General features: G+C 38.3%; 1 protein-coding gene across 7 annotated transcripts in view; it reads right to left on the bottom strand.

The window, feature by feature from the left end:
* Positions 1-27,010, bottom strand: part of lrba (LPS-responsive vesicle trafficking, beach and anchor containing) — a 442,809-nt gene that overhangs the window by 205,462 nt on the left and 210,337 nt on the right. For 4 of the 7 annotated variants that reach the window (XM_057842680.1, XM_057842682.1, XM_057842681.1 and 1 more), the window contains exons 37-38: positions 852-976; positions 721-735 (exon numbers count right to left, since the gene is read on the bottom strand). In XM_057842680.1, coding sequence (XP_057698663.1) covers positions 721-735; positions 852-976 — 140 coding nt within the window. The remainder of the gene's footprint in view (positions 1-720; positions 736-851; positions 977-27,010) is intronic. The other 3 variants (XM_057842684.1, XM_057842686.1, XM_057842687.1) reach the window with 1 other exon arrangement.

The following is a 27,010-nucleotide window of genomic DNA, read 5'->3' as shown; positions in this document are numbered from 1 at the left end:
GTGTTGGGAAATAACATAAGGTGTTAAAAAAAAGATCAATTGCTACCTTGCTTCCCCACATTGCTTCCCATGATATTTCTAATCGTAGGGAGAGGGATTGTAAGGTTTTAGCCTATTAAAAAAAGGCTCCAAAGGCTGCCAAAATTCCCTCTACTCATTTTACGCTGCCTTTTATCTCTCTATATAAGTAAAACGGCGCCATTACAGATTGAGCGCGACAATGCGTGAGTGCAACGCATGCATTAATTGCGTTAAAATTTTAACGTGATACATTTTTTAAAAAATTAATTACCACCGTTATTGGGATAAATTTGATAACCCTACCTTAAGCCTAAACTAAAGATTGGATGAGTGTAACATATTATGTATGTAACGTTAAATACAATTAGAAAACGATTTAATTAAAAAATATATATATATTAAAAAAAAAGGCATGGCCGATATTTTTTTGCCAATTCCGATACTTTGAAAATGACGTGATCGGACCCGATCGGACATCTCTAATTATAATTCAATGTATTCGTTCCCAGCCATATGTGTACTTTTGAATAGCTGCCCACTGTAGCGACCACTGTCCCTGAAAGGGTTAATAATTTAGCTACTCAGCTCATGACTTTGCATTTAGGCTAGGTGAGCATCCGCCATTTTCCAGCAGCCACTCAAGACCATCACACAATCAAGCCAAACCCAATGAAAAATAGGATTAGAATTGTTACTCACCACTGACACCAGCCACTGTTTTGCAACAAAGAAACACAAGAATAAACATTTTTTAAAAGGCGTTGGCGCTCAGATCTCAAGCCTGTTTGATCGGGTAGCCGCCACCAACACCTTGCGTCGAACGCACTCACCGTGCTCGGCGGCGGCCTTGAGCGTGGCTTCCGAGTGAGTGGAACCGAAAGGGTTCCTGACGAAGCGGCGACGCCGTCTTAGGTCGTCCTCCCAGTAGTCCAGGCGCCAGAACTCCCGGGGCCGGCTGCAGACAAAAAGCGCGCGTGTTAGCTATTACTGAACATGTCAGCACTCTGAACAGACCCGAACCGAAAGCCGGCTGTCATTTGCTTTCAAAACAGTGCGAAGTCAGGTTCCGGATAACAAGGCCGTAGACTTGGACCCGTAAATTTGATGGGAGTAACTTGTAGTTGCAATTGAATTAAATTGTAGTTGTAGAGGTAGATTTGGTGTAAAAGTACCTTGTGGTACGTTTGGAGTTGTGCAGGTACCGTATTTTTCGGACTATAAGTCGCACCTGAGTATAAGTCGCACCAGCCATAAAATGCTCAGCGAAGAGGGAAAAAAACATATATAAGTCGCACCTGAGTATAAGTCACATTTTACTTGAATGGAATTTACTTGATAAATTCAAACACATAGAACAGATATGTCATCTTGAATGGCAGTTTAAAATAAAAATTAGGGCTGTCAAAATTATCGCGTTAACGGGCGGTAATTAATTTTTTAAATTAATCACGTTAAAATATTTGACGCAATTAACGCACATGCCCCGCTCAGATTAAAATGACAGCAGTGTAATGTCCGCTTGTTACTTGTTACCTGTTTGTTGTTGTTTAGCGCCCTCTGCTGGCGCTTGGGTCCAAATGATTTTATGGGTTTGGGGAGTGAGCATGGTGTACTGACATCAACAATGGCGAGCTACTAGTTTATTTTTTTTGATTGAAAATTTTACAAATTTTAATAAAACGAAAACATTAAGAGGGGTTTTAATATAAAATTTCTATAACTTGTACTAACATTAATCTTTTAAGAACTAAGTTTTTTCTATCCATGGATCTCTTTAAGAGAATGTTAATAATGTTAATGGCATCTTGTTGATTTATTGTTATAATAAACAAATACAGTACTTATGTACCGTATGTCTAATGTATATATCCGTCTTGTGTCTTATCTTTTCATTCCAACAATAATTTACAGAAAAATATGGCATTTTTTATAGATGGTTTGAATTGCGATTAATTACGATTAATTTTTCAGATGTAATTAACTCGATTAAAAATTTTAATCGTTTGACAGCCCTAATAAAAATACGATAGAGAACAACATGCTGAATAAGTGTACTGTATGATAATGTTACATGATGCATGAACAACAAAATGCGAACGTGGCTGGTATATTAACGTAACATAGCTATTAAGAGTTATTCAGATAACTATAGCATAAAGAACATTCTAACAAGTTTACCAAACCATCAGTGTCACTCCAAAACACCAAAATAACGTGAAATTAATAGGGCTGTCAAAATTATCGCATTAACGAGCGGTATTTTTTAAATTAATCCCGTTAAAATATTTGACGCAATTAACACACAAATGCCAGGCTCAAACAGATTAAAATGAGAGCACAGTGAAAGGTGTACTTGTTTTTCGGAGTTTTGCCGCCCTCTGCTGGCGCTTGGGTGCGACTGATTTTATAGGCTTCAGCACCCATGAGCATTGTGTAAGTAATTATTGACATCAACAATGGCGGGCTACTAGTTTATTTTTTGATTGAAATTTTTTACAAATTTTACTAAAACGAAAACATTAAGAGGGGTTTTGATATAAAATTTCTATAACTTGTCTTTTAAGAACTACAAGTCTTTCTATCCACGGATCGCTTTAACAGAATGTTAATAATGGTAATGCCATCTTGTTGATTTAATGTTATAATAAAGAAATACAGTACTTATGTACCGTATGTTGAATGTATATATCCATCTTGTGTCTTATCTTTCCATTCCAACAATAATTTACAGAAAAATACGGCATATTTTATAGACTGTTTGAATTGCGATTAATTACGATTAATTAATTTTTAAGCTGTAATTAACTCGATTAAAAATTTTAATCATCTGACACCCCTAGAAATTATATAATAATGTGTTAAATATTTCACACATAAGTCGCTCCGGAGTATAAGTCGCACCCCCAGCCAAACTATGAAAAAAAAAAACGACTTATAGTCCGAAAAATACGGTAATTCTAAAAATAATTTGTACTGAGGAATTTGCTGCAAAAGTAACCTGCAGTAAGTCCAGTGGGGAAAATAAGTATTTAGTCAACCACTAATTGTGCAAGTTCTCCCACTTGGAAATATTAGAGAGGCCTGTAATTGTCAACATGGGTAAACCTCAACCATCAGAGACAGAATGTGTGTGTGTGTGTGGGGGGGGGGGGGACACAAAATCACATTGTTTGATTTTTAAAGAATTTATTTCCAAATTAGAGTGGAAAATAAGTATTTGGTCAATACCAAAAGTTCATCCCAATACTTTGTTATGTACCCTTTGTTGGCAATAACAGAGGCCAAACGTTTTCTGTAACTCTTCACAAGCTTTTCACACACTGTTGCTGGTATTTTGGCCCATTCCTCCATGCAGATCTCCTCTAGAGCATTGATGTTTTGGGGCTGTCGTTTTTTTAGACTTCCTCCACAGATTTTCTACGGGGTTGAGATCTGGAGACTGGCTAGGCCACTCCAGGACCTTGAAATGCTTCTCAGGAAGCCACTCCTTTCTTGCCCTGGCTGCATGTTTCGGATCACTGTCACGCTGAAAGACCCAGCCACGTCTCATCTTCAATGCCCTTGCTGATGGAAGGAGATTTTCACTCAAAATCTCTCAATACATAGCCCCATTCATTCTTTCCTTTACACACATCCGTCGTCCTGGTCCCTTTGCAGAAAAACAACCCCATGAAGCATGATGTTTCCACCCCCATGCTTCACAGTGGGTATGGTGTTCTTTGGATGTAATTTAGTATTATTTCTCCTCCAAACACGAGAACCTGTGTTTCTCCCAAAAAGTTGTATTTTGGTTTCATCTGACCATAACACATTCTCCCAGTCCTCTTCTGGATCATCCAAATGCGAACCGCAGACGGCCTGGACGTGTACTTTCTTCAGCAGGGGGACACGTCTAGCAGTGCAGGATTTGAGTCCCTGGTGGCGCATTGTGTTACTGATAGTAGCCTTTGTTAATGTGGTCCCAGCTCTCTGTAGGTTATTCACTAGGTCCCCCCGTGTGGTTCTGGGATTTTTGCTCACCGTTCTTGTTATCATTTTGACGCCACGGGGTGAGATCTTGCATGGAGCCCCAGATCGAGGGAGATTATCAGTGGTCTTGTGTGCCTTCCATTTTCTAATAATTGCTCCCACAGTTGATTTCTTTACACCATGGCTCCGCAAACTACAGCCCGCGGGCCCGCCTCCACTTTCGGTCCGGCCTCTTGAACAATAGCAGAGAGCATTTTGAATTTTTTTTTTTTTCTCTCAATAGTGTTATTTATTTCCTGGCCTTTTCCTGTGAAGAACTCAGAGAGGGTTATTTGGTTATTATTAGGACTGTCAAAATGATCGCGTTAACGGGCGGTAGTTAATTTTTTTAATTAATCACGTTAAAATATTTGATGCAATTAACGCACATGCCCCGCTCAGACACATTTAAATGACAGTAGAGTGAAATGCCCATGTGTTAAGTGTGTTTTACGGAGTTTTGCCGCCCTCTGCTGGCGCTTGGGTGAGACGGATTTTATAGGCTTCAGCACCCATGAGCATTGTGTAAGTAATTATTGACATCAACACTGGCGGGCTACTAGCTTATTTTTTGATTGAAATTTTTACAAATTATATTAAAACGAAAACATTAAGAGGGGTTTTAATATAAAATTTCTATAACTTGTACTAAGATTTATCTTTTAAGAACTACAAGTCTTTCTATCCATGGATCGCTTTAACAGAATGTTATTAATGTTAATGCCATCTTGTTGATTTATTGTTATAATAAACAAATACAGTCCCTATGTACCGTATGTTGAATGTATACATCCATCTTGTGTCTTATCTTTCCAACAATAATTTACAGAAAAAATATGGCATATTATATAGATGGTTTGGATTGCGATTAACTCATTTTTAAGCTGTAATTAACTCGATTAAAATTTTTATTCGTTTGAAAGCCCTAGTTATTATCTATTTAATTAATAGTGTTATTTTTATTTATAATTAATATTATTGTTATATTATATGATATTATTTTTATTCTATTTCCTTTTGTTCCGTGAAGAATCCAGAAAGGGTTATTTGATTGTGGTATTTTTTTTTACATTTAGGCATTCCTGCAATCGTCATACTTTTTCTGTTACAAACTGACCCCGGCCCCTCATCAGAGAAGGGAAAAGTAATGTGGCCCTCACAGAAAAAGTTTGGGGACCCCTGCTTTACACCAAGCGTTTTACCTATTGCAGATTCAGTCTTCCCAGTCTGGTGCAGGTCTACAATTTTGTCTCTGGTGTCCTTCGACAACCTCTTTGGTCTTGGCCATAGTGGAGTTTGGAGTGTGACTGACTGAGGTTGTGGACAGGTGTCTTTTATACCGATAATGAGTTAAAACAGGTGCCATTAATACAGGTAACGAGTGGAGCCTCGTTAGAAGAAAGACGTCTTTAACAGCCAGAAATCTTGCTTTTTGGTAGGTAAACAAATACTTATGCTACATTCTGTCTCTCATGGTTGAGGTTTACTCAGATTGACAATTACAGGCCTCTCTAATCTTTTCAAGTAGAACTTGCACAATTGGTGGTTGACTAAATACTTATTTGCCCCACTGTACCTATAAATTAAAAAAAAACATTAGCTCAAACAAAAACTTGGAGTTGCTCTTAACAAGGAGCAACTGGATTCCACCATGTTTAATGAGCAATGTCATATTCACTGTTGCCCCTACAAGGTAGTGTCTCCACTAAAGATGTCCCGATCGATCCGATCAGGTCATTTTCAAAGTATCGGAATCGGCAAAAAAATATCGGACAAGCCTTTTTTTTTAAATATATATTTTTTTAATTAAATCGTTTTCTAATTGTATTTAACGTTACAGACAAAATGTCTTGCATTCATCCAGAGTCTTTAGTTTTTGCTTTAAATAGGGCTATCAAATTTATCGCGTAAACGGCGGTGATTAATTTTTTTTTACGTTTCACGTTATAATATTTAATGCAATTAACGCATGTGCTGCACGACCCACTCACTCATTGTCGCGTTCAATCTATAATGGCGCCGTTTTACCTATATATAGAGCTAACAGGCAGCGTAAAATGAGTAGAGAGAATTTTGGCAGTCTTTGGAGCCTCTTTTAAATTGGCTAAAGCCTTAAAATCCCTCTCTCAACAATTATATATCAATTGGTGCCAGTGCGCACGGTCATGGTTGCACTTCCCATCATGCATTTGGGCAGAACAGTTAAATGGCTACAGTATCATTTACTGAAAGCTCAACAAATACACTAGATGGCAATATTTAGTCACAATATACATAGTCACATTTATCCTTTAAGAATTACAAGTCTTTCTATCCGTGGATCCCTCTCACAGAACGAATGTTAAATAATGTAAATGCCATCTTGAGGATTTATTGTCATAATAAACAAATACAGTGCTTATGTAATTAATGTATTTTGAATGTATATATTCGTCCGAGTTTTATTCTTTTTTTCTTAATGCATTGCCAAAATGTATATGATCGGGAAAAATTATCGGGAATGATTGGAATTGAATCGGGAGCAAAAAAAAAAAAAAGCAATCGGATCGGGAAATATCGGGATCGGCAGATACTCAAACTAAAACGATCGGTAGCAAAAAAACATGATCGGAACAACCCTAATTACAACGCCACTTAAAGGGAAATTTAATTTGAAGCTTTTTACTAATCGAATTACTCGAGTTAATCAATTAATTGTTGCAGCACTAATAAAATCCAAGCAATTTCACACAAACCCTAGTCGTAGTCTTTGCTATTTGTGTTGACCTACCTCATATTTTCCGAATTGTTTATTTCACCACCATGCGTTTGTGTTGTTTGGTGCCTTACGAACACCTCATTGTTTTCTTCATAGACATCTAGTGCCCATTCCTCACTATCGCTTGATAGAACTACTTGCTTGTTAGTGTAGCCCAGGGGTCCCCAACCTATTCCACTAAGGCACACTGTGGGTGCAGGATTTCATTCTTACCAAACAAGATGACAACACTTTTTCCCCAATCTGGTGTTTTACAAGTGCAATCAGTTGATTGCAGTCAGGTGTGGCTTGTTTTAGCAGAAGCCTCATTGGTTCAACTGTCTCTGCTGGATCGGCTGGAACAAAAACCAGGACCCACAGTGTGCCTTGAGGACTGGGTTGAAAACCCCTGGTGTAGCCAACAGTCAGCATACAATAGCCTGAGCCTAATAACTCTAGATCCGGACATAACATGTCTCGCATCTCCCGAAAGGAGGCAGTGGGGGTGTCCTATATGCGCCTCACACAATGCACATTAATCCATCAGAAGGGCCAAGTGGTGCGCTGGAGTAATTAGTCATAGGACAGTAAAGGGGGGGACAAGCTCTTCCAGTGGGGTGACAATGGGGGTCCTAATGACGGCGGCGCGTGAAAGATACCTCCGCCGCTCGCGCTTCCGCAAAGGCGATAAATTATTCAGCGCTCGTTCATCCCGCGCCGACGTGTCCTTGGCAGGATTTACCGCCGCGACGCCGCGCCTCAAAATAACAACAATTAAAATGACAAAAGGGGGAGCGACGGGCGCCGAATCGCGCCGAGCGCTTTTGTGTAATTACTAATTAGCGCGCTCGTAAAAAGGCGTATGGACGGCCTTCTCGTTAAGGCGATAAACGCGGGAGGGGAAAAACGGAGCGTTTACAGACTTAGTTGAGCTCAGGAGTTGTAAAAAGTGGTTGACGTCAAATCATGTAGCTCTTGAAAACTGAACTGAAACTCTTGAAATGAGTATCATTAGTGGAATGGGTGGCAGCGAATGAACGACCGTTCATTCGCTGCCACCCTCCCACTTCAAATGGATTGGACGTCTATGCCGGTCAACTCCGAAAATCCACTACCGATATAAAAGCGATTCTGTTAAATGCGGTCGTGCACTTAACATTTTATTGCTAATTGTATTGTAAAGCCCCATAGGATGCTTTAATAATGATAAATGTAACAACTTCAAGGTTTTCAAAATAAAATAAGCATTCTGTGAAAATTGGGAGAAAACGTCAACTGAATATTTTCGAAAATAAATGTCCAGTATGAATAATATAAATTGAAATGAGCCAAAATTAAATCATGTTCCCCCAAAAGAGCCACTAGGGGTGACCAACACATTAGAAATCATAGCACATGCCAATGCAATGGGAATTCCCAAGATGCATTTTGCTAGGTTTTTTCCAATTTAAAAAAAATTTTTTTTTTTTAAAGTTTATTAGTTTTTTTAGTGACTATTTCCTTCTGGTAATGCTGTAATTGTATGTAATGCGTTTTTAATTCATTATTTTTCAATCATTTATTGTTCCGTTCATTCGCTGCCATCCCTCCCACTTCAAACGGATTGGACGTCTATGCCGTTCAACTCCAAAAATCCGATGATTCTGTTAATTGCGGTCATGCAATTAACATGTTATTGCTAATTGTATTGTGAAACCCCACTGCATGCTTTAATAAGGATAAATGTAACAACTTCAAGGTTTTCAAAATAAGCATTCCGTGAAAATTGGGAGAAAACGTCAACTGAATATTTTCAAAAATAAATGTCCCGTATGAATAATATAAATTGAAATTAGCCAAAACTAAATCACGTTTACAGTAGTTACTCAAAAGAGCCACAAGGGGCGACCAACACATTAGAAATCATAGCACATGCCAATGCAATGGGAATTACCGAGATGCATTTTGCTAGGTTTTTTCCATAGATTTCCTGTTGATTTTCAGTCACTTCCTGTTGATTTTTGGGGCATTCGTGGTTCACTTCCTGTTGATTTTTGGGGCATTTACGGGTCACTTCCTGTTGATTTTGGGTTAACGGGAGATTTCACGTCATTTCCTGTCAATTTTCGGTCACTTCCTGTTGACGTTGGGGTATTTACAGGTCACTTCGTGTTTATTTTGGGTTACTGGGTGATTTCACGTCATTTCCTGTTGATTTTCAGTCACTTCCTTTTGATTTTGGGGCATTCGTTGGTCACTTCCTGTTGATTTTTGGGGCATTTACGGGTCACTTCCTGTTGATTTTGAGTTAACGGGAGATTTCACGTCACTTCCTGTCGATTTTCGGTCACTCCCTGCTGACTTTGGGGCATTTACAGGTCACTGTGTTTATTTTGGGTTACTGGGTGATTTGGCGTCATTTCCTGTTGAGATTTTCGGTCACTTTTCGATTTGAGGGCATTTACGGGTCACTTCCTATTGTTTTTGGGTTACTGAATAGAGTGAATAGAATGTAACTCAAAATCAACAGGAAGTCATCTGTAAATGCCTACAAACAGATTGGACGTCTATGGCCTTCAGTGGCAGTCAATGCCAGGCAATGGGTTCATTTGGGGGCATTTCACATCACTTCCAGTTGATTGTGGGGCATTTCCAGGTCACTTCCTATTGTTTTTGGGATTAGACGTCTAGTGCCGTCAATGGCTGCCAACGAGAAAGGGCTAAACGTGTTTTGAGCTTTCTTCATTTAGGTTTTTATTGTCGCCTTCAAAAAGTAAGGAGCATATATCAAAAACAAAATTGTAGATCAAATTTTAGATGGAAAAAAAATCGGTCACACTCGGGTGTTTTGAACACTCATTTTTAAAGCGCGTGTAGGAAAATCACTCAGCTAGGACTTAATCAAAACAAACAATCTGGAACTAGGTGTTTGCGCCCCTTTTTTTTTTTTTTTTTTAATTTGAGAGTGCCTCCGACTCGCCCGAGCGCCGGCTCTTTGTCAAAAGAGCCTGGCAGCGATCGCCCCGCGTGACAAATTCTCAATCTCGTCGTTTCGGCCCAATACGCGCTTTATGCAAATTGCGGCAAAAAAAAAAAATCAAAATGATCCGGCGGTGGCGGCGTTTGAGCAATTTGAAGAGGGAGCGAGCAGCATTAATGTCAAATAAGCGAAGACCGGGAAATCCGCCGCTCTCATTGACCGTACAACCAAATTAATTTAGCGCAAAAGGTTATGTATGACTGTTTGCGCCCAAGTGCAGTCACTTGTGGTGATATATGAAAGCGCCTTCGCTCGCTCGCTGCCAGAAAGGTCATCCGGTATCATTTACATAGCGCCGACATTTGCCGTACTCGCTCGCGAGAATATTTCATGGCGTTTAAAAAGGCGTTTTTGCTTCTGTCGGATGGCGAATGATTTGTCTTAAACACACGAGAAAAGGCCACAGGAGAAGCTCAATGTGTTTCGGTTGAATGCTAGAAATTTTTCGTTGGCTGGAAAAGGGATTTTTTGTTTTGCCATTAACCATTGATGTTTTCGTCAACGATGCCGATAACCAGGGGTGAAAGTGGAATGGTCCTGAACAGCGTTCCGGTATAAAATTTGGGGGCGGAACGGTACGGAACAGGACAGAAAGGTACCTTGATCTCGAAAACATATGACGGCAACTGTCAAACCTCCAGCGATAATGGATGCCGTCAAGCTGAAGAAAGAGGCCTACCGGGCCTTTGGAGAGACTACTTATACAACGCATTTATCTACATTGTTAAAATGCCCAAAGCGCTTTACATTAGCACACCAATGGTGCTGCCGTCATGCAAGGCGCTGCTAACCCATTGGGGGCAAATTAGGGTTCAGTACCTTGTCCAAGGGTACTTCAACAGTGGTAAATCGCAGCCAGGAATCGAACCGCTGACCCTTGGGCCCTAGGAGAACTCGAGCTACCAACTCCAACGCGGCCGCCCATCCATCCTTTCTGGCCTATGGGACTCCAGTACCGGTACTGGATGGATGTTCAGATGGATGGATGATTGGCTGTTCAGATGGATGTATGTATGTATGTTCAGATGGATGTTTGGATGGATGGATGTTCGGATGGATGGACGGACGGATAGACGGACGGCTGGAAGGACGGCTTTTCGGATGTTCGGACGGACGGATGGACGGACGGCTTTTCGGATGTTCGGACGGATGGACGGACAGCTTTTCGGATGTTCGGACGGATGGCTGTTCGGGTGGACGGACGGATGGATGGCTTTTCGGATGGACGGATGGATGGCTGGATGGACGGACGGACGGACGGATGGATGGCTTTTCGGATGGATGGACGGGCGGACGGACAGATGTTCGGATGGGTGGGTGGATGGACTGATGGACAGACGGACGGACGGGAGGGCGGACAGACAGATGTTCAGATGGATGTTCGGCTGGGTGGATGGATGGATGGATGGATGGATGGATGGATGGGTGGGTGGGTGGATGGATGGATGGATGGATGGATGGATGGATGGATGGATGGATGGATGGATGGATGGATGGATGGATGGATGGATGGATGGATGGATGGATGGATGGATGGATGGGTGGGTGGGTGGATGGATGGATGGATGGATGGATGGATGGATGGATGGATGGATTTTCGGATGGATGGATGGATGGATGATGGATGGATGGATGGACGGATGGATGGACGGCTTTTCGGATGGACGGACGGATGGATGGATGGACGGCTTTTCGGATGGACGGACGGATGTTCGGACGGGTGGGTGGATGGATGGATGGATGGATGGATGGATGGATGGATGGATGGATGGATGGATGGATGGATGGATGGATGGATGGATGGATGGATGGATGGATGGATGGATGGATGGATGGATTTGGGTGGGTAGATGGATGGATTTGGGTGGGTGGATGGATGGATGGGTGGATGGGTGGGTGGATGGCTTTTCGGATGGATGTGTGGATGGCTTTTCGGATGGATGTGTGGATGGCTTTTCGGATGGATGGATGGATGGATGGATGGATGGCTTTTTGGATGGATGGATGGCTTTTCGGATGGCTTTTCGGATGGATGGATGGATGGCTTTTCGGATGGCTTTTCGGATGGATGGATGGATGGATGGATGGATGGATGGGTGGTGGGTGGGTGGATGGATGGATGGATGGATGGAAGGATGGATGGATGGATGGATGGATGGATGGATGGATGGATGGATGGATGGATGGGTGGATGATGGATGGGTGGGTGGATGGATGGATGGATGGATGGATGGGTGGGTGGGTGGGTGGGTGGGTGGATGGATGGATGGATGGATGGATGGATGGATGGATGGATGGATGGATGGATGGATGGATGGATGGATGGATGGATGGATGGATGGATGGATGTTCGGATGGATGTTCGGATGGATGTTCGGCTTGGGTGGATGATGGATGGATGGATGCTCGGATGGATGGATCTTTGAAACCTCCCGGGCTGCCACACATGCATCTCAAAGAAGAAAACAATCTACTAACGTCAAATTTACATAAGCGTTAACAACAAGCTGAATAAAGTGCTTGTGTAGGGTCATCCATTTCTACCGATATTTATTATTGATTTATTCCATTGATTTCTCCCAGCGTGTGTATCAGAGTCCAACGAGACAGTCGACTCGCGCCGATGTGCACATGGGCACAACCAACAGCCTGGACTCCAGTTGCCCGTTCAATTGGCTCACATACAGACATGTGATCAGCATGGATAGTTAGCTCTGACTAGTACAAATGCACGTTTCTGGGACAACTTTTTTTTTTTTTTTAAAGAACAGGCTTGTTGAATTAATGCAATAAAAAGGGGAATGCAACAGAAAATTGATCAGAGTTGAAGGGGCTTATTTGATTTGATTTTCTTGAGGGGGTCTGTATTGCTTTCACCGGCACGAATAAACTTTGAGGAGGGTGGCAGGAACACTGCCACACTAAAAAAATACTACACATGTACTGACTGCGTTACGGCATTCGTCACTTCCCCCTTTCCCAAGATGGCAGAGCAACAAAATAGACAAAAAAGTTTTGTCTCAGGAGACAAAAAAACAAAACAAAAAAAAAACGGAGGCTACAAGGATAAAAGGACACTCAAGAATAAACGTCCAATCCATTTGAAGTGGGACGGTGGCAGCTTGAGCGCTCCCTCGATACCCGATGAAAAGGATGCAAATGCATCCCTAATTATCAGCATCTTAATGCGCGCCCTAGCAATTAGCAGTTAGCAATTAGCAGTAATTACATTCAATAAAATGACTGTTTAAAAACGGCAGTCAATAATTATCAGGGCTACGTCGTCATGAATCAAAAGCGTCGTAAATATGAATCAAAGTCAGCTAAAGATTGCAGTTTGCAATCCTGTGGAGGGGAAAAAAATAAGATGAGCATTCATTGTACATCCAGAAGTGGCACCATCTGTATTTTTGATGAAGCCCCCTGCGTTTTTTGACAACAAGGGCCATTTATCAGCGCCGCCGCCGGGTAATGAGGGGCATCCGCCGGACCCGGGTTGCATAATTCTGCCATTACCGGCCCATTTTAATAATCCTCTGACCTCCAGCTTTCAGAGATGCTCTTGAACGCCGCTGACAAATCGGACGTGTCCGTCACAGCCCAAAAAATAAGACAAAAAACTGCTCAAGGTTAGCCGGGAACGACTGGCTCGGGGGATAAAAGGCAGAAATAGACGAGCGCGGATGAGCGGAATGTGTAATGATAGAAAAGTTCATGTCTTTGGACAATGGTTTGAAAGACATAGGATAAAATGCTATCATGTCAAAAATAACGGGAGCAGGGCACTATTTTTGGTCCGCATTAAGATGACGAGCGCCATTCTAAAAAAAGGAAAATTTGAACCAAAATCCTCCAAAACGTTGAATCTATCTATGTATTTTATTTCTATTTATTGTTATGTATGTCTTCTGAGTTTCAACGACTAATTAACCATTGAACAATTATTAAATCAATGGTACTAAATTTTATACTAAACTATAAATCATTTCAAGACGTATTTTTGGTTTTTTTTTCTCTTTTTTTGTATTCAAAATCTTTTTTTTAAATGAATAAAATTATTAAATATAAAAAGAATATTTACTGCTAAATTTCCTCGTTGTGTTTAAAAAATGTAAATGATTTTTTTTTTTCCATCAAAAAAATTCAAGAAAGAATATTTACGGTTTTATTTCCTGTTTTAAAAAATATATATATATACAATATATATAGAATTTATAAATTCAATAAAATCAAGAATCATTTATCTTTTAAAGCACTTTTTTCATTGAAAACAAAATGATAAAAAGAAAAATACAAAAATTATAATAACATTATTTAAATTCAAATAAAATAGAAAAAATTAAAATTAAATCTAATCTTTTTTAACCTCTTAAAGTACTTTTTTAATTTAAAAAATACAAAATGATAAATTAAATCAAAAATAAAATTATAATTTCATTATTTAAATTAAAATAAAATTTAATAATTCTTTAAATTAAAATAAAAGAATTAATATATATATATATATATATATATATATAAAATTGAAAAAAATCTTTAAATTTTAAATTTTTATCTCTCTTGAAGAAAATTCTTTTTAATTTAAAACATACAAAATGACACAAAAAATTATTATAACATTTAAATTCAAATAAAATAAAAAAAATTGAATTAAAAAAAATAAAATTTAAAAATAAAATTAAGGATACTGTTTATCTCTTAAAGAAAGTACTTTTTAAATTTAAAATATACAAAATGATTTAAAAAAATTTAAATTATAAAACAGAGATATTTTTAGACATTAGATATTTAAAACAAATGCAAAGCAATAAAAAAATTACTATTAAACAAAATATAATAGAATTATAATATAAATGAAAATACAATTTTAAAAAAATATACATATTTCTGTATCTTTTAAATATTTTTTATTCAAAACAATGCAAAAATAAAAAAATGTATAAATAATTAAATAAAAGGGTAAAAAAAATACAATTCAAAAAATATAAATATACATTATTCTTTAAATTTTTAAATGAAGTATTTTGTATTCACAACAAATGCAACATAAAAAGTAATAATAATAAAATATTAAAATAAAAAAATGCTACTCATTAAGAGGCTCAAAAATATATATATATATATAATCCATCGTTTGTCGATTCATCGTGGCGGCCTTTAATATGCTTATGCCAGAATTTTACGCAATGTCTTCAAAAGAGTCAAACGCATGCATCTCAAAATTCTTGAAAGAAGCCATGTTTTTTAAAGGGGAAAAAAAGCGGTAAAGTCAAATATCGAGGCTCATCCCTCCTCTCCTTGCGTTCCCGCTTGTTCCTCGGCGTTAGCGGGAAGTGCTGAATTCCCGAGATAACGGCCATTTTTTTTTTATTTTGGAGGGGAGGGCGACAAAATAAATGACCCGCCGGCGCCTGGGCGTAATTACAGCTGCGCTTGAGTGTGGCAATCTATCAAGAAGAAGAGGAGGTGCTGAAGGTGTTAGTCAAAGGAGATAGCCTTTGACTAACTACTGGCCCCTGACAATCGATATTGCACCTGGCCAGAAAGTCGTGCTTTTTCATTCAGATATTGATCAGACCACCTTTTACGCCGACCTTGGCCCGTATTACTTTCCGATGGGGATATGAAACTCATAAATTGGAGAGCGGCCATCTTTCACGCCGGTGCGGGGGAACTTCGCCAAAGTCATTTTCTTTTTAACGGTCGCTGTTGGGGTCGCCAATTATTACGTTTCTGTACCGTTTACGCCAATAAATATGGGCGGGAGCATAGGCGGAGTTTAAGGTGGTCACCCCTGGTGTCCGAAAAGTATCATTGCATGTAATTGACTTTCCAATATATAAAAGCAGTAAAGCAAGAAAACAAAAATTAATGAAATGAGCATAAAACGATATTTTTGATAATGGGTCAAAATTATTATTCAAACAATTCATGTGTCTAGCACCTTAGACGGCCGTTTGCTTTGCTTATTATTTTCAAAAAATAAATGAATAAAATAAAAATAGGGGAGAGCAAGTTTATTTTTCAAATGATTTTTTTCTTTGATTGAAAATATTTTTTTATGATTGAAGCAACTTTTTGGGGGATTGAATGATTTATACAAAAATGCCCTACACATAATATGGCCCAAACACAAAAAAGATTGCTAAAATCAAAGAAAACTTTTTTTTTAATGAAGATTTATTGAGTCTCAAATATTTTTTCGCATTCAAAAACTTTTCTCTGCTTGAAATTTTTCTTTTTTTGAATGAAGTGATTTTTCTTTTGAAAATATAGACATGTCCTCGCCAAAATGTGGCCCAAACACAAAACAACAGTACTTCAATCAAAAAAGTTGCTTCAATCAAGGAAAAAAAAAATCAAATAAAAATAGAGGAGGGCAATTTTATTTTTCAAATGATTTTTTTCTTTGATTGAAAATATTTGTTTATGATTGAAGCAACTTTTTTGGGGATTGAATGATTTAGACACAAATTTCCTACACATAATATGGCCCAAACACAAAAAGGATTGCTAAAATCAAAGAGAACTTTTTTTTAAATCAAAAATTATTGAGTCTCAAATATTTTTTCGCATTCAAAAACTTTTCTCTGCTTGAAATTTTTCTTTTTTTTTTGAATGAAGTGAATTTTCTTTAGACACGAATGTCCTAGCCAAAATGTGGCCCAAACACAAAATAACAGTACTTCAATCAAAAAAGTTGATTCAATCCAAAAAAAAAAAAAAAATGACTTCAATAAATCAAAAAAAAAAAAAAAAATTATAAAAATAATTGTTAATTTCAATTTTATTTCTGCATTCAAACACATTTTTTAAATGAAGTGACTTGTTTTTTAATTGAAAATATATATTTTGATTGAGGCAACTTTTTGAAAACACAAATCGACCTCCATATGGCTCCAGCTTGAGGATACAATTTTTGACCGGGGTAACTACATTGGCACGACACCAGCGAGGGATGAGAATGATGGGAAACAAACAAAAACAAAAAAAATGGGCGGGAACCTCGATACGATTCGATTTGTGATTTGTGATATGATATTTGTGTGGGTCACGATAACGACGATCTCACGCTATGGCGATGCAACAATTATCAGGAAATGATTCTAGGATATTTGACAAAACAACTAATAAACAGAAACGCAAGCTATTTCCATCCTTCCATTGTGAATTGGAATGAGTTTATCCTTAGTAGACGTCCAATCCATTTGAAGTGGGAGGGGTGGCGGCGTATGAACGAATGCCACCATCCACCAGTGGCAGCCAATGCCATAAAATCAGTTCATTTAGGGGCATTTCACGTAATTTCCGTTGATTTTGTGGCATTTAAGGGTCACTTCCAGAGGTGTTTAAATATAATAATTTTAAAAATAAATACCCTAATTTTCGGACTATAAGCCGCTACTTTTTTCCCTCATTTTGAATCCTGTGGCTTATAGTGCAGTGCGGCATATTTGTTGATTTATTTGGGTTAATAGGTAACACTTTAATTGACAGTGGGATCATAAGACTGTCATAAGGACATCATAATTATGACATGACACTATCATGGGCAGTACTGAATGCTTATGACCAGTGTTGTTAATCTTACTGAAAAAAAGTAATTAATTATAGTTACAAATTACTTCTCCCAAAAAGTAATTGCGTTAGTAACTCAATTACCTTAATGTAAGAGTAATTAGTTACTTGTCAAAGTAATTGGTGATAATTACTTTCCCCCCCCCCCCCAATTAAAAAAAAAAAAAAAAAAACATTGGCCACACTATGTGAAGTTTTTTGTGAAGCTTTTTGGTACAATTGGCCCGAGCCCAATTCTTTACCCTAATTTACTCTTTACCCTGAATCAACTGTTAAAAGTTGCTAGAATTGCTCCCATTATTGCATTAGTTCCTTTCTCTCTACTTTCGACATATGAAAGTTTTAAAACTATTTCATCATTTAAAGATAGATTCAAGTCAAGATTTTGCCGATTTAGAAGTATTTTATGTAAAAAGTTACGTAGGTTCGCTAGGAAGGTTCTCTACAACAGAGCCGTCCTAAAAAGTCTACTGCTTCAAGATGGCGGCTGTCTACTAACGCATTTAGTGCCATGTCTGTCATTTTGCATCTAGTTATATCTATAGACAGTACATGTGTTATCTACCATGTCTACCATATCTACCATAACATGCGGGCGTAGTTTGAAGGCTATCGCCTACAACATGTATTATTGGAGCTACCTAGCATCGCGTTTGTTCGGCCTCACAACTTTCTTGCCTCCTCCACACTCCTGCTCTGCTCTGTCGTCTCGGTGAGTCCGTCTCCCTCAGACTTTTCGTCCAATATAGTAACGCATAGTAACGCATCCCTTTACGTCCTCAGTAACGGTAACGGCGTTGCCAAGATGAGAAAAGTAATTAATTAGATTACCCACTACTGAAAAAAATAACGCCGTTAGTAACGCCGTTATATTGTAACGCCGTTATTAACAACACTGCTTATGACAGATGTCAGTATGTGTCATGTGGCATATTAAGTCACTAACTCCATTTATGTCCAGCTCAGATCTTTTAAGTCCATTCAAAAGTGAGATCATTTGCTGGATGACACTAACCGACATCTATTATAAGCATTCATTAGTGCTTATGACAGTGTCATATAATAATTATGACTGTCTTATGACATTATTATGGTACCACCATCCAAGAAAATGTTAGCAAATACCATAACCAGCAATTAATGAAACAATTGGAACAGTAACTGAAGAAATAATTAGCACAGAACATGATTGTTAGTTCCATCTGTAGCGCCGCAATGCATGCTAGGAGGAATGTTGGATGACAACAGTGTTGACAGCAGGTGGTAGCAGAGGTTGACTGTCTCCCCCAAGGGAGCAGTGATGGCCAAATAAACCTTTTAGAAACAATAAGGCTTTGCAGCCAATTGGCTCAAAGCTTAATGGTGGTTCATTTGGTCTCATGACAGTCTTACGGTGCCATTGTCAAATGAAGTGTTACCAGATAAAATCTTTTGGTGTAAATATCCCATAATACAATGCGGCCAACTGCGGCTTATAGTCCAGTGCGTCTTATCTATGAACAAATGCCGTTTTCATGTCAAGTTTGGTGGGTGGCGGCTTATAGTCAGGTGCGCCTTATAGTCCAGAAATTACAGTAAAAGGTTTTTCGGCCGTGGCACGCGGCCCATTCGTTGGTATAATTTTTGTTAATCCAAACAAATACGCATATTAAAGCTGTCACTGACAGCCAACAATAAATCTTAGCAACAAACATGCGATTGACAGAAGAGCAGCCTTTGACATTTCCATGAATAAAAACAAAACATGCTTGGCACAGACATGTTAAAATGACATTAAAAATCAAATTCAAGACAAAAAAGTAGTTTTAAACGGTAAACCAATGACGACCCTGAAGTGTCAAATTAAGAGACTTTAGAAAACAATGAGTCTTGCCTTTCCTTTATATTCTAATCATCCATCTAGAACGCCAATAAAAGCACGACATCATCAAGTAGCAGCTGAACTTCACCTTCCTTCCAAACCGTTTGGCAAACATTTACATCTGCGACGCGGTTTTTCAGCTGTGTTAACATATTAACACATGGACACGCTCAGACGTCAATGCGCTCGGCTGTCATTCTACTGTATACACAACTGATGTAAATGTTAGCATTGGAGGGCTAAAGTCCAACATGCATCTACACACTCGGTCGCACGGTAGGACATTCCATCGTTATTGATGGTAACGTTTGCATGTCATGAGAAAAGCTAGCATCTATAATATTTGTTTTTCTTTACTTAAATGGCGTTTCTTCCCAGCCATAACTGTTTCATGTGACCAACACCTTTCATACACCAAAATGACTGGAATTCTCGTATGACATGGAATTTCTTTCGTTTGACACTCCAAAAAGGACCGCCCAAAAGAAGAAAAAAAAAATTGAAAAATTGAGAAAAAAATAAAAATTAAAATGCAAATTCTCCTACAGTTTGGAGACACAGCGAGAATGAAAAGTGGTATTTGGTATGTAGCAAAATCCATTTTGCCACATGCCGAAATACAAAAAAAATGCCACATGGCAAAATCTATCTTGCCATATACCAAACAAAAATGCCAAATATCAAAATCCATTTTGCCATTTGCCAAAAAAATGCCACATGGCACAAAAAAAAAAAATTCCACATGACATAATCAATTTTGCCACATGGCAAGAAAAATACCACATGGCAAAATCAATTTCACCTCATGGCTAAAAAAATGCCAGATGCCCCAAAAAAATGCCACATTTCAAAAACAATTTTGCCACATGGCAAAAAAAATAAAATTAAATTTAAAAAAAAAAAAAAATGCCACATGGCAAATTCAGATTTGGCCACATACCCCCCAAAAAAGCCACATGCCAAAATCCTTTTGCCACATGCAGAAAAAAATGCCAAATTGCAATATCAATTTTGCCACATGGCTGAAAAATGCCACATGGCAAAATCAATTTTGCCACATTCCAAAAAAAAAGCTACATGCCAAAATCCTTCTGCCACATGGCAAAAAAATGCCACGTTCCAAAAATCACATTTTGCATCCCATATGGCAAAATCAATTTTGCCAGATACAAAAAATGGCACATGTCAAAATCCTTTTGCCACATGCCAAAAAAATGCCACATTACAAAATTAGTTTTGCCACTAACAAAATCAATTTTGCCACATACCCCGAAAAAATGCCACATACCAAAAAAAAAAAAGCCATATAGCAAATGTTATTTTGCCACATACCAAAAAAAAGCCACATGCCAAAATAAATAATAAAAATGCCATATGCCCCCAAAAAATGCCACATTCCAAAAACAATTTTGCCACATGGCAAAAAAAAATGCCAGGTGGCAAATTCAGTTTTGCCACATACCCAAAAAAAAGCCACATACCAAAATCCTTTTGCCACATGTCAAAATATGCCACATACCAAAAAAAATGCCACATGCCAAAATCCATTTTGCCGCATACCAAATACCACTTTTTGTTCTTGGCCCTGCTGAGAGTTTGAGTCCAAATCAAATAATTTACACATCCAAAAATTCTAGATAAGAAGCAAAAAGTTCTATTCAGTTCTTTCAAGACATAAAAAAAAATGTCAAAATATACTAATTAATTTCTAATGGGCAAAATTTCCAATGGCCCTATTTGCTATTCACTTCAATGGCAGGAAAAACTTCCAGTCGCTCGTATTGATTTCCAACCCAAGTGACCCATTATTAATAGGAAATGACCCCAAATATCCCCAAATCAACACCAAGTTACCCTGAAATGCCCCAAAATCAACAGGAAGTGACCCGATATCTACAGGAAGTCAGATGCCTCAAAATCAACAGAGGGTGACCAGACATACCAACCATCACAGCAAAGCTACCATCGCAATTGCTCCAGAAATGGCATTTTCTAGTTTGACAGTCTTCCTTCCCAAAGGTCAATTCGCTGAAGGTTGTCGTCCAATTTCCACATTTGAGATAGAAAATACCATGCTGACCATGACAAATTGCTTACATTTTTTTGGTAGTGTATGTTTATGACGGACAGCGGCCTAATTGTTTTTCAAGTACTCAGATCAGCGCAGCTGCTACCGCTCAGCATTTGTTTAGAAGATTTCGAGTTACCAAAGACTAACGTTGCAAAGTATCCTCAGTTGAAACACTTTTTACTCAATTCAATAGGCATCACGCTGCTCGTTGATTTGAAGTGTTCCTTGGACAGCAGGGGGCTCTGTAAAGATGCAAATTTATACAAAAATAACGCCAATCTTTTGTGCTGCGTTTGTGCTATAAAAAGTTTTGTTTGTTCTGCAACAGTTTTGTAGTGATTGTGCTTTTATTGAGATGACATCACGCAGCCCCCCCCCCCCCCCCCCCCCAAATCTACGGCGGAATGGAACCTCAATGGTGCCATTCGCCATTCGTGCTACAAACCCTAATGGCCCTAAAACACCCTGAAATAAACAGGAAGTGGCCTGATATCAAAACAAAGTGATAAACAAATGCTCCCAAAGCAACAGGAAGTGGCCTGATATAATCAGGAAGTGACCCTGAAACGCCCCTAAATCAGCAAGAAGTGCCCTGATATCAACATGAATTGATCGGATAGCAACAAAAGCAAGAGGAAGTGACCTGATATCACAAGGAAGTGACCCTGAAACACGCTCAAATAAACAGGAAGTGACTTGATGAACAGGAAGTGATACATCAACAGGAATTGACCCTGAAGCACCCTCAAATCAACTAGAAGTGACCTGATATCAACAGTAAGTGACCCTTGAATGCCCCCAAATCAACAGGAAGTGACCTCATATGAACAGGAAGTGACCCCGAAATGCACCCAAATCAAAAGTGGCCTTATATCCACCAGAAGTGACCCTGTAATGCCCATAAGTCAGCAGGACGTGCCCTGATGTCAACAGGAAGTGACCCTGAAACATCCTCAAATCAATAGGAAGTGACCTGATAAATACAAAGTGATCTGATATCAACAGGAAGTGACCCTTAAATACCCTCAAATCAACTGAAGTGACCTGATATCAACAGGAAGCGATCCAAAAATTACCCCAAATCAACAGGAAGTGGCCTCATATGAACAGGAGGTGACCCTGAAATGTCGTCAAATCAACTGGAAAGTGACCTGATAAACAGGAAGTGATATATCAATAGGAGGTGCACCTGAAACACCCTCAAATCAACTAGAAGTGAGCTGATATCAACAGGGATTGACCCTGAAAAACCCTCAAATTAACTAGACGCCACCTGATATCAACAGGAAGTGAACAGATATGAACAGGATATGACCCTGAAACGCCATCAAATCAACAGGAAGTGACATGATATCAACAGGAAGTGACCCAAAAATCTCAAAGGAACAGGAAGTGGCCTGATATCAACAGGAAGTGACCCTGCAATGCCCTCAAATCAACAGGAAGTGACCTAATAAACAGGAAGTGAAATGATCAACAGCAAGTGACCCTGAAACACCCTCAAATCAACTGGAAGTGACTTGATATCCACAGGATGCGACCCTGAAAAACCATCAAATAAACTAGAAGTGACCTGATATCAACAGGAAGTGAATGGATATTAGCAGGAAGTGACCCTGAAATGCCCCCAAATCAAAAGGACGTGACTTGATATCAACAGGAAGTGACCCTGCAACGCCCTCAAATCAATAGGAACTGACCTGATAAACAGGAAGTAATAAGATCAACAGCAAGTGACCCTGAAACACCCTCAAATCAACTGGAAGTGACTTGATATCAACAGGAAGTGAACAGATAACAGGAAGTGACCCTGAAACACCATCAAATAAACTAGAAGTGACCTGATATCAACAGGAAGTGAATGGATATAAACTAGGGCTGTCAAAATGATTGCATTAACGGGCGGTAATTAATTTTTTAAATTAATCACGTTAAAATATTTGACGCAATTAACGCACATGCCTCGCTCAAACAGATTAAAATGACAGCAAAGTGACACGTCCACTTGTTACTTGTGTTTTTGTCTCCCTCTGCTGGCGCTTTGGTGCGACTGAATTTATGGGTTTAAGCACAATGAGCATTGTGTAATTATTGACATCAACAATAGTGAGCTACTAGTTTATTTTTTGATTAAAATTTTTACAAATTTTATTAAAACGAAAACGTTGAGAGGGGTTTTAATATAAAATTTCTATAACATGTACTATCATTTATCCTCTAAGAACTACAAATCTTTCTATCCATGGATCGCTTTAACAGAATGTTAATGTTAATGCCATCTTGTTGATTTGTTATAATAAACAAATACAGCACTTATGTACAGTATGTTGAATGTATATATCCGTCTTGTGTCTTATTTTCCCATTCCAACAATAATTTACAGAAGAATATGGCATCTTTTATAGATGGTTTGAATTGCGATTAATTACCATTAATCAATTTTTAAGCTGTGATTAACTCGATTAAAAATTTTAATCGTTTGACAGCCCTAATATAAACAGGAAGTGACCCTGAAATGCCCCCAAATCCACAAGACGTGACTTGATATCAACATGAAGTGACCCTGCAACGTACTCAAATCACCAGGAAGTGACCTGATAAACAGGAAGTAATATGATAAACAGCAAGTGACCCTGAAACACCCTGAAATCAACAGGAAGTGACATGACCAAAAGGAAAGGACCCTGAAACACCGTCAAATTCACAGGAAGTGACCTGATTTCAACAAGAAGTGAATGCATATACACAGGAAGTGACCCTTAATCCCCCCCAAATCAACAGGACGTGAGTTGATATCAACAAGGAAGTGACCCAAAAAATGCCCTTAAAGAAACAGGAAGTGGCCTGATATCAACAGGAAGTTACCAGCAAAAGCCTCCAAATGAACAGGAAGTTACTTATCTGCCAAAGCAAAGCTACCGTAGCAATTTCTACAGAAATTGCATTTTCTAGTCCGCGCATGGAAGGTTTTTTTTGGACTTTATGAACACGCAAGTGATTTGAATGTACAAAAATAAGGGAATATTTGCTACTTTCCAGCAAACAAGGCAGTTGTTTAACCACACGCTAAGAAAAGGATGTTGTCTTTATCTCTACTTGAAATGAATCTCTCACCGGGCCTTTCATCCGTCCTCTCTCCGTGTCGTGTCACGCATTTCCGAGGGTAACGCGTACACTAAACACTGATAATCTCCGCTGACGTGTCGAAGTCCCATTTCCTTTTTCGGCCCCGCGCCGGTAGCTCCAGAAAATGAGAACTCGCACGCGAAGGGGCGACGTAGACGTAGCGCAGGCCTCCGCTTGAACGCGTGCGATACATTGACTATTATGTATCATAATTGTGATTTAGGTCTGGAACCGAAAAGCGGGCCGGGAGAGATTTATCGAGCTGCCGACACTTCTCATGCGTGCATTTGTCTCGGGAAGAGAACGCCGCAGTCTACGGGAAGCTCCGAGCGGCCTTTCGCAAGTCAGATAGATATTCTGACGGCCTCGCATGAAAATGTAGATCAGAAAAAAGGGGAGATTTACATACAATTTGTGTTGTTAATTCTGTCATAAATTTCGATGTGTACATTAAATGTTTCTTTAATCAGAATCAAGTTTAAGAGCTTTAGACCTATATCTACTTTATATAGATCCCTACATAGGTATAGATCTTTATATCTCTATCGATATAGGTCTATCTCAATATAGGTATGGACCTATATCTCTTTATAGATCTATATAGATATAAATCTTTTCCACTGTCTATTTATACACATAGACAGCTCTATAGATAGACATTCTCTCTATAGACTATCTGTATATATACACAGTGGGGAGAACAAGTATTTGATACACTGCCAAAATCTAAATATCTATATATAGATCACTATCTATAGATATGGATCTATTTCTGTATAGATCTATCCCTCTCTCTAGATATTGGTCTGTGGATATTTATTAGCAGACTCAATGTCCAAATTCAGAACAACACAACACAGAAATAGATTAAAAACTCTATAGATATTGATAGATATCTATCTCAATCCCTCTCCCTATAGATCGATATGTATATAGATAAAGATATACATATCTATCTGTACATAGATCTATATATTAATGGTCTAGGATTTAGAGGTATATACATCTACATTGATCTATCTGTTATAGATCTATATATCTATATAGAACGATCTCTCTTTAGGTATCCATCTCTATAGATATCGAACTATCTGTATATAGATCTATGTCTCTATAGGTATCGATCTCCATCTTTAGATATCGATCTATATACATCTCCCTATAGATATTGATCGCTCTATAGATATAGATCTATATGTAAATAGATCTGTATATAGATCTATATATCTGTATATACATCTATATATATCTATATAGAGCTACATATATCTTTATATATCCAATCTATCCATGGTCTCGGACTTGGAGGTGCTGATGTGTATATATATATATATATATATATATATATATATATATATATATATATATATATATATATATGGATCTATCTGTATATAGATCTATATATCTAATTTATGTACTGTCACAGATTTGGTGTTGCTGATCTATATATTCTATATGGAACTATCTGTATATAGATCTATCTCTATAGGTATTGATCGCTATAGGATATCGATCTATATATATCTAAATTTTATCTATAGATCTAGATCTACAGTGGGGAGAACAAGTATTTGATACACTGCCAATGGGTTTTCCCATTGACTGTGTATCAAATACTTGTTCTCCCCACTGTATATATATCTATCTCTAGAGATCTATATAGATCTATTTGTAATATATATCTATATAGATCTATCAATAGCTCTATATAGATATATAAGTACAGTGGGGAGAATAAGTATTTGATACACTGCCAATGGGAAAACCCATTGGCAGTGTATCAAATACTTGTTCTCCCCACTGTATATAGATCTGCATATAGATCTACATATCTGTATATAGATCTATATATCGCTACAAAAATCCATATATTTAATCTATCTATAGTCTCGGATTTAGAGGTGCAGATGTAAATATCAATATGGCTCTATCTGTGTGTGTGTGTGTGTGTGTGTGTGTGTATATGTGTTTGTGTGTGTATATATATATATATATATATATATATATATATATATATATATATATATTTGAATCTAGCTCTCTAAAGGTATCGATCTATCTCTATAGATCTATATGTATACAGATCTATATGGATCAATATGTATATAGATCTATTTATCTATCAGCTCTGAATATATAGGTATAGAGCTATCTATCGAAATAGATCCGTATATATAATATTCATTATTTACGAATGTTCATTCACCCCTGCAGTCAACATGGATTGGACGTCGAGCACCGTCGTTAGCAGCCAATGAGTAAACAACACAACAATGGATTTGAAATGAAACTAAATGCCCGTCAATTCAATCGTGTTCCACTTCTTCCTCGGAAGGACAGAGTACAGGATGAACCAGTAATGCTTCCATCAATAGTTTGTCCATTACAGGTCAGCTAACTGTCCGACGGAGTCGTTACAAAGCTGTCCGTTTCCCGTCCGGCGAGGCCCGATCGATACGGGCCATACTGTTTAAATTTTGCCCCCTATCGATTTCTCGGGCGGCGCGCCGACCTCCCCGGAGGGCCGCAAGATTTGATTTAGCGAGGAAAAATTGGAGTGCACATCACAAAGATTTTGGGCCGGGC

This window comes from Corythoichthys intestinalis, chromosome 8, assembly GCF_030265065.1.
Source record: "Corythoichthys intestinalis isolate RoL2023-P3 chromosome 8, ASM3026506v1, whole genome shotgun sequence".
Classification (NCBI taxonomy): domain Eukaryota; kingdom Metazoa; phylum Chordata; class Actinopteri; order Syngnathiformes; family Syngnathidae; genus Corythoichthys; species Corythoichthys intestinalis.
The sequence above is the reverse complement of the archived record's forward strand: the minus strand, read 5'-3'. Positions and strand labels throughout refer to the sequence as shown.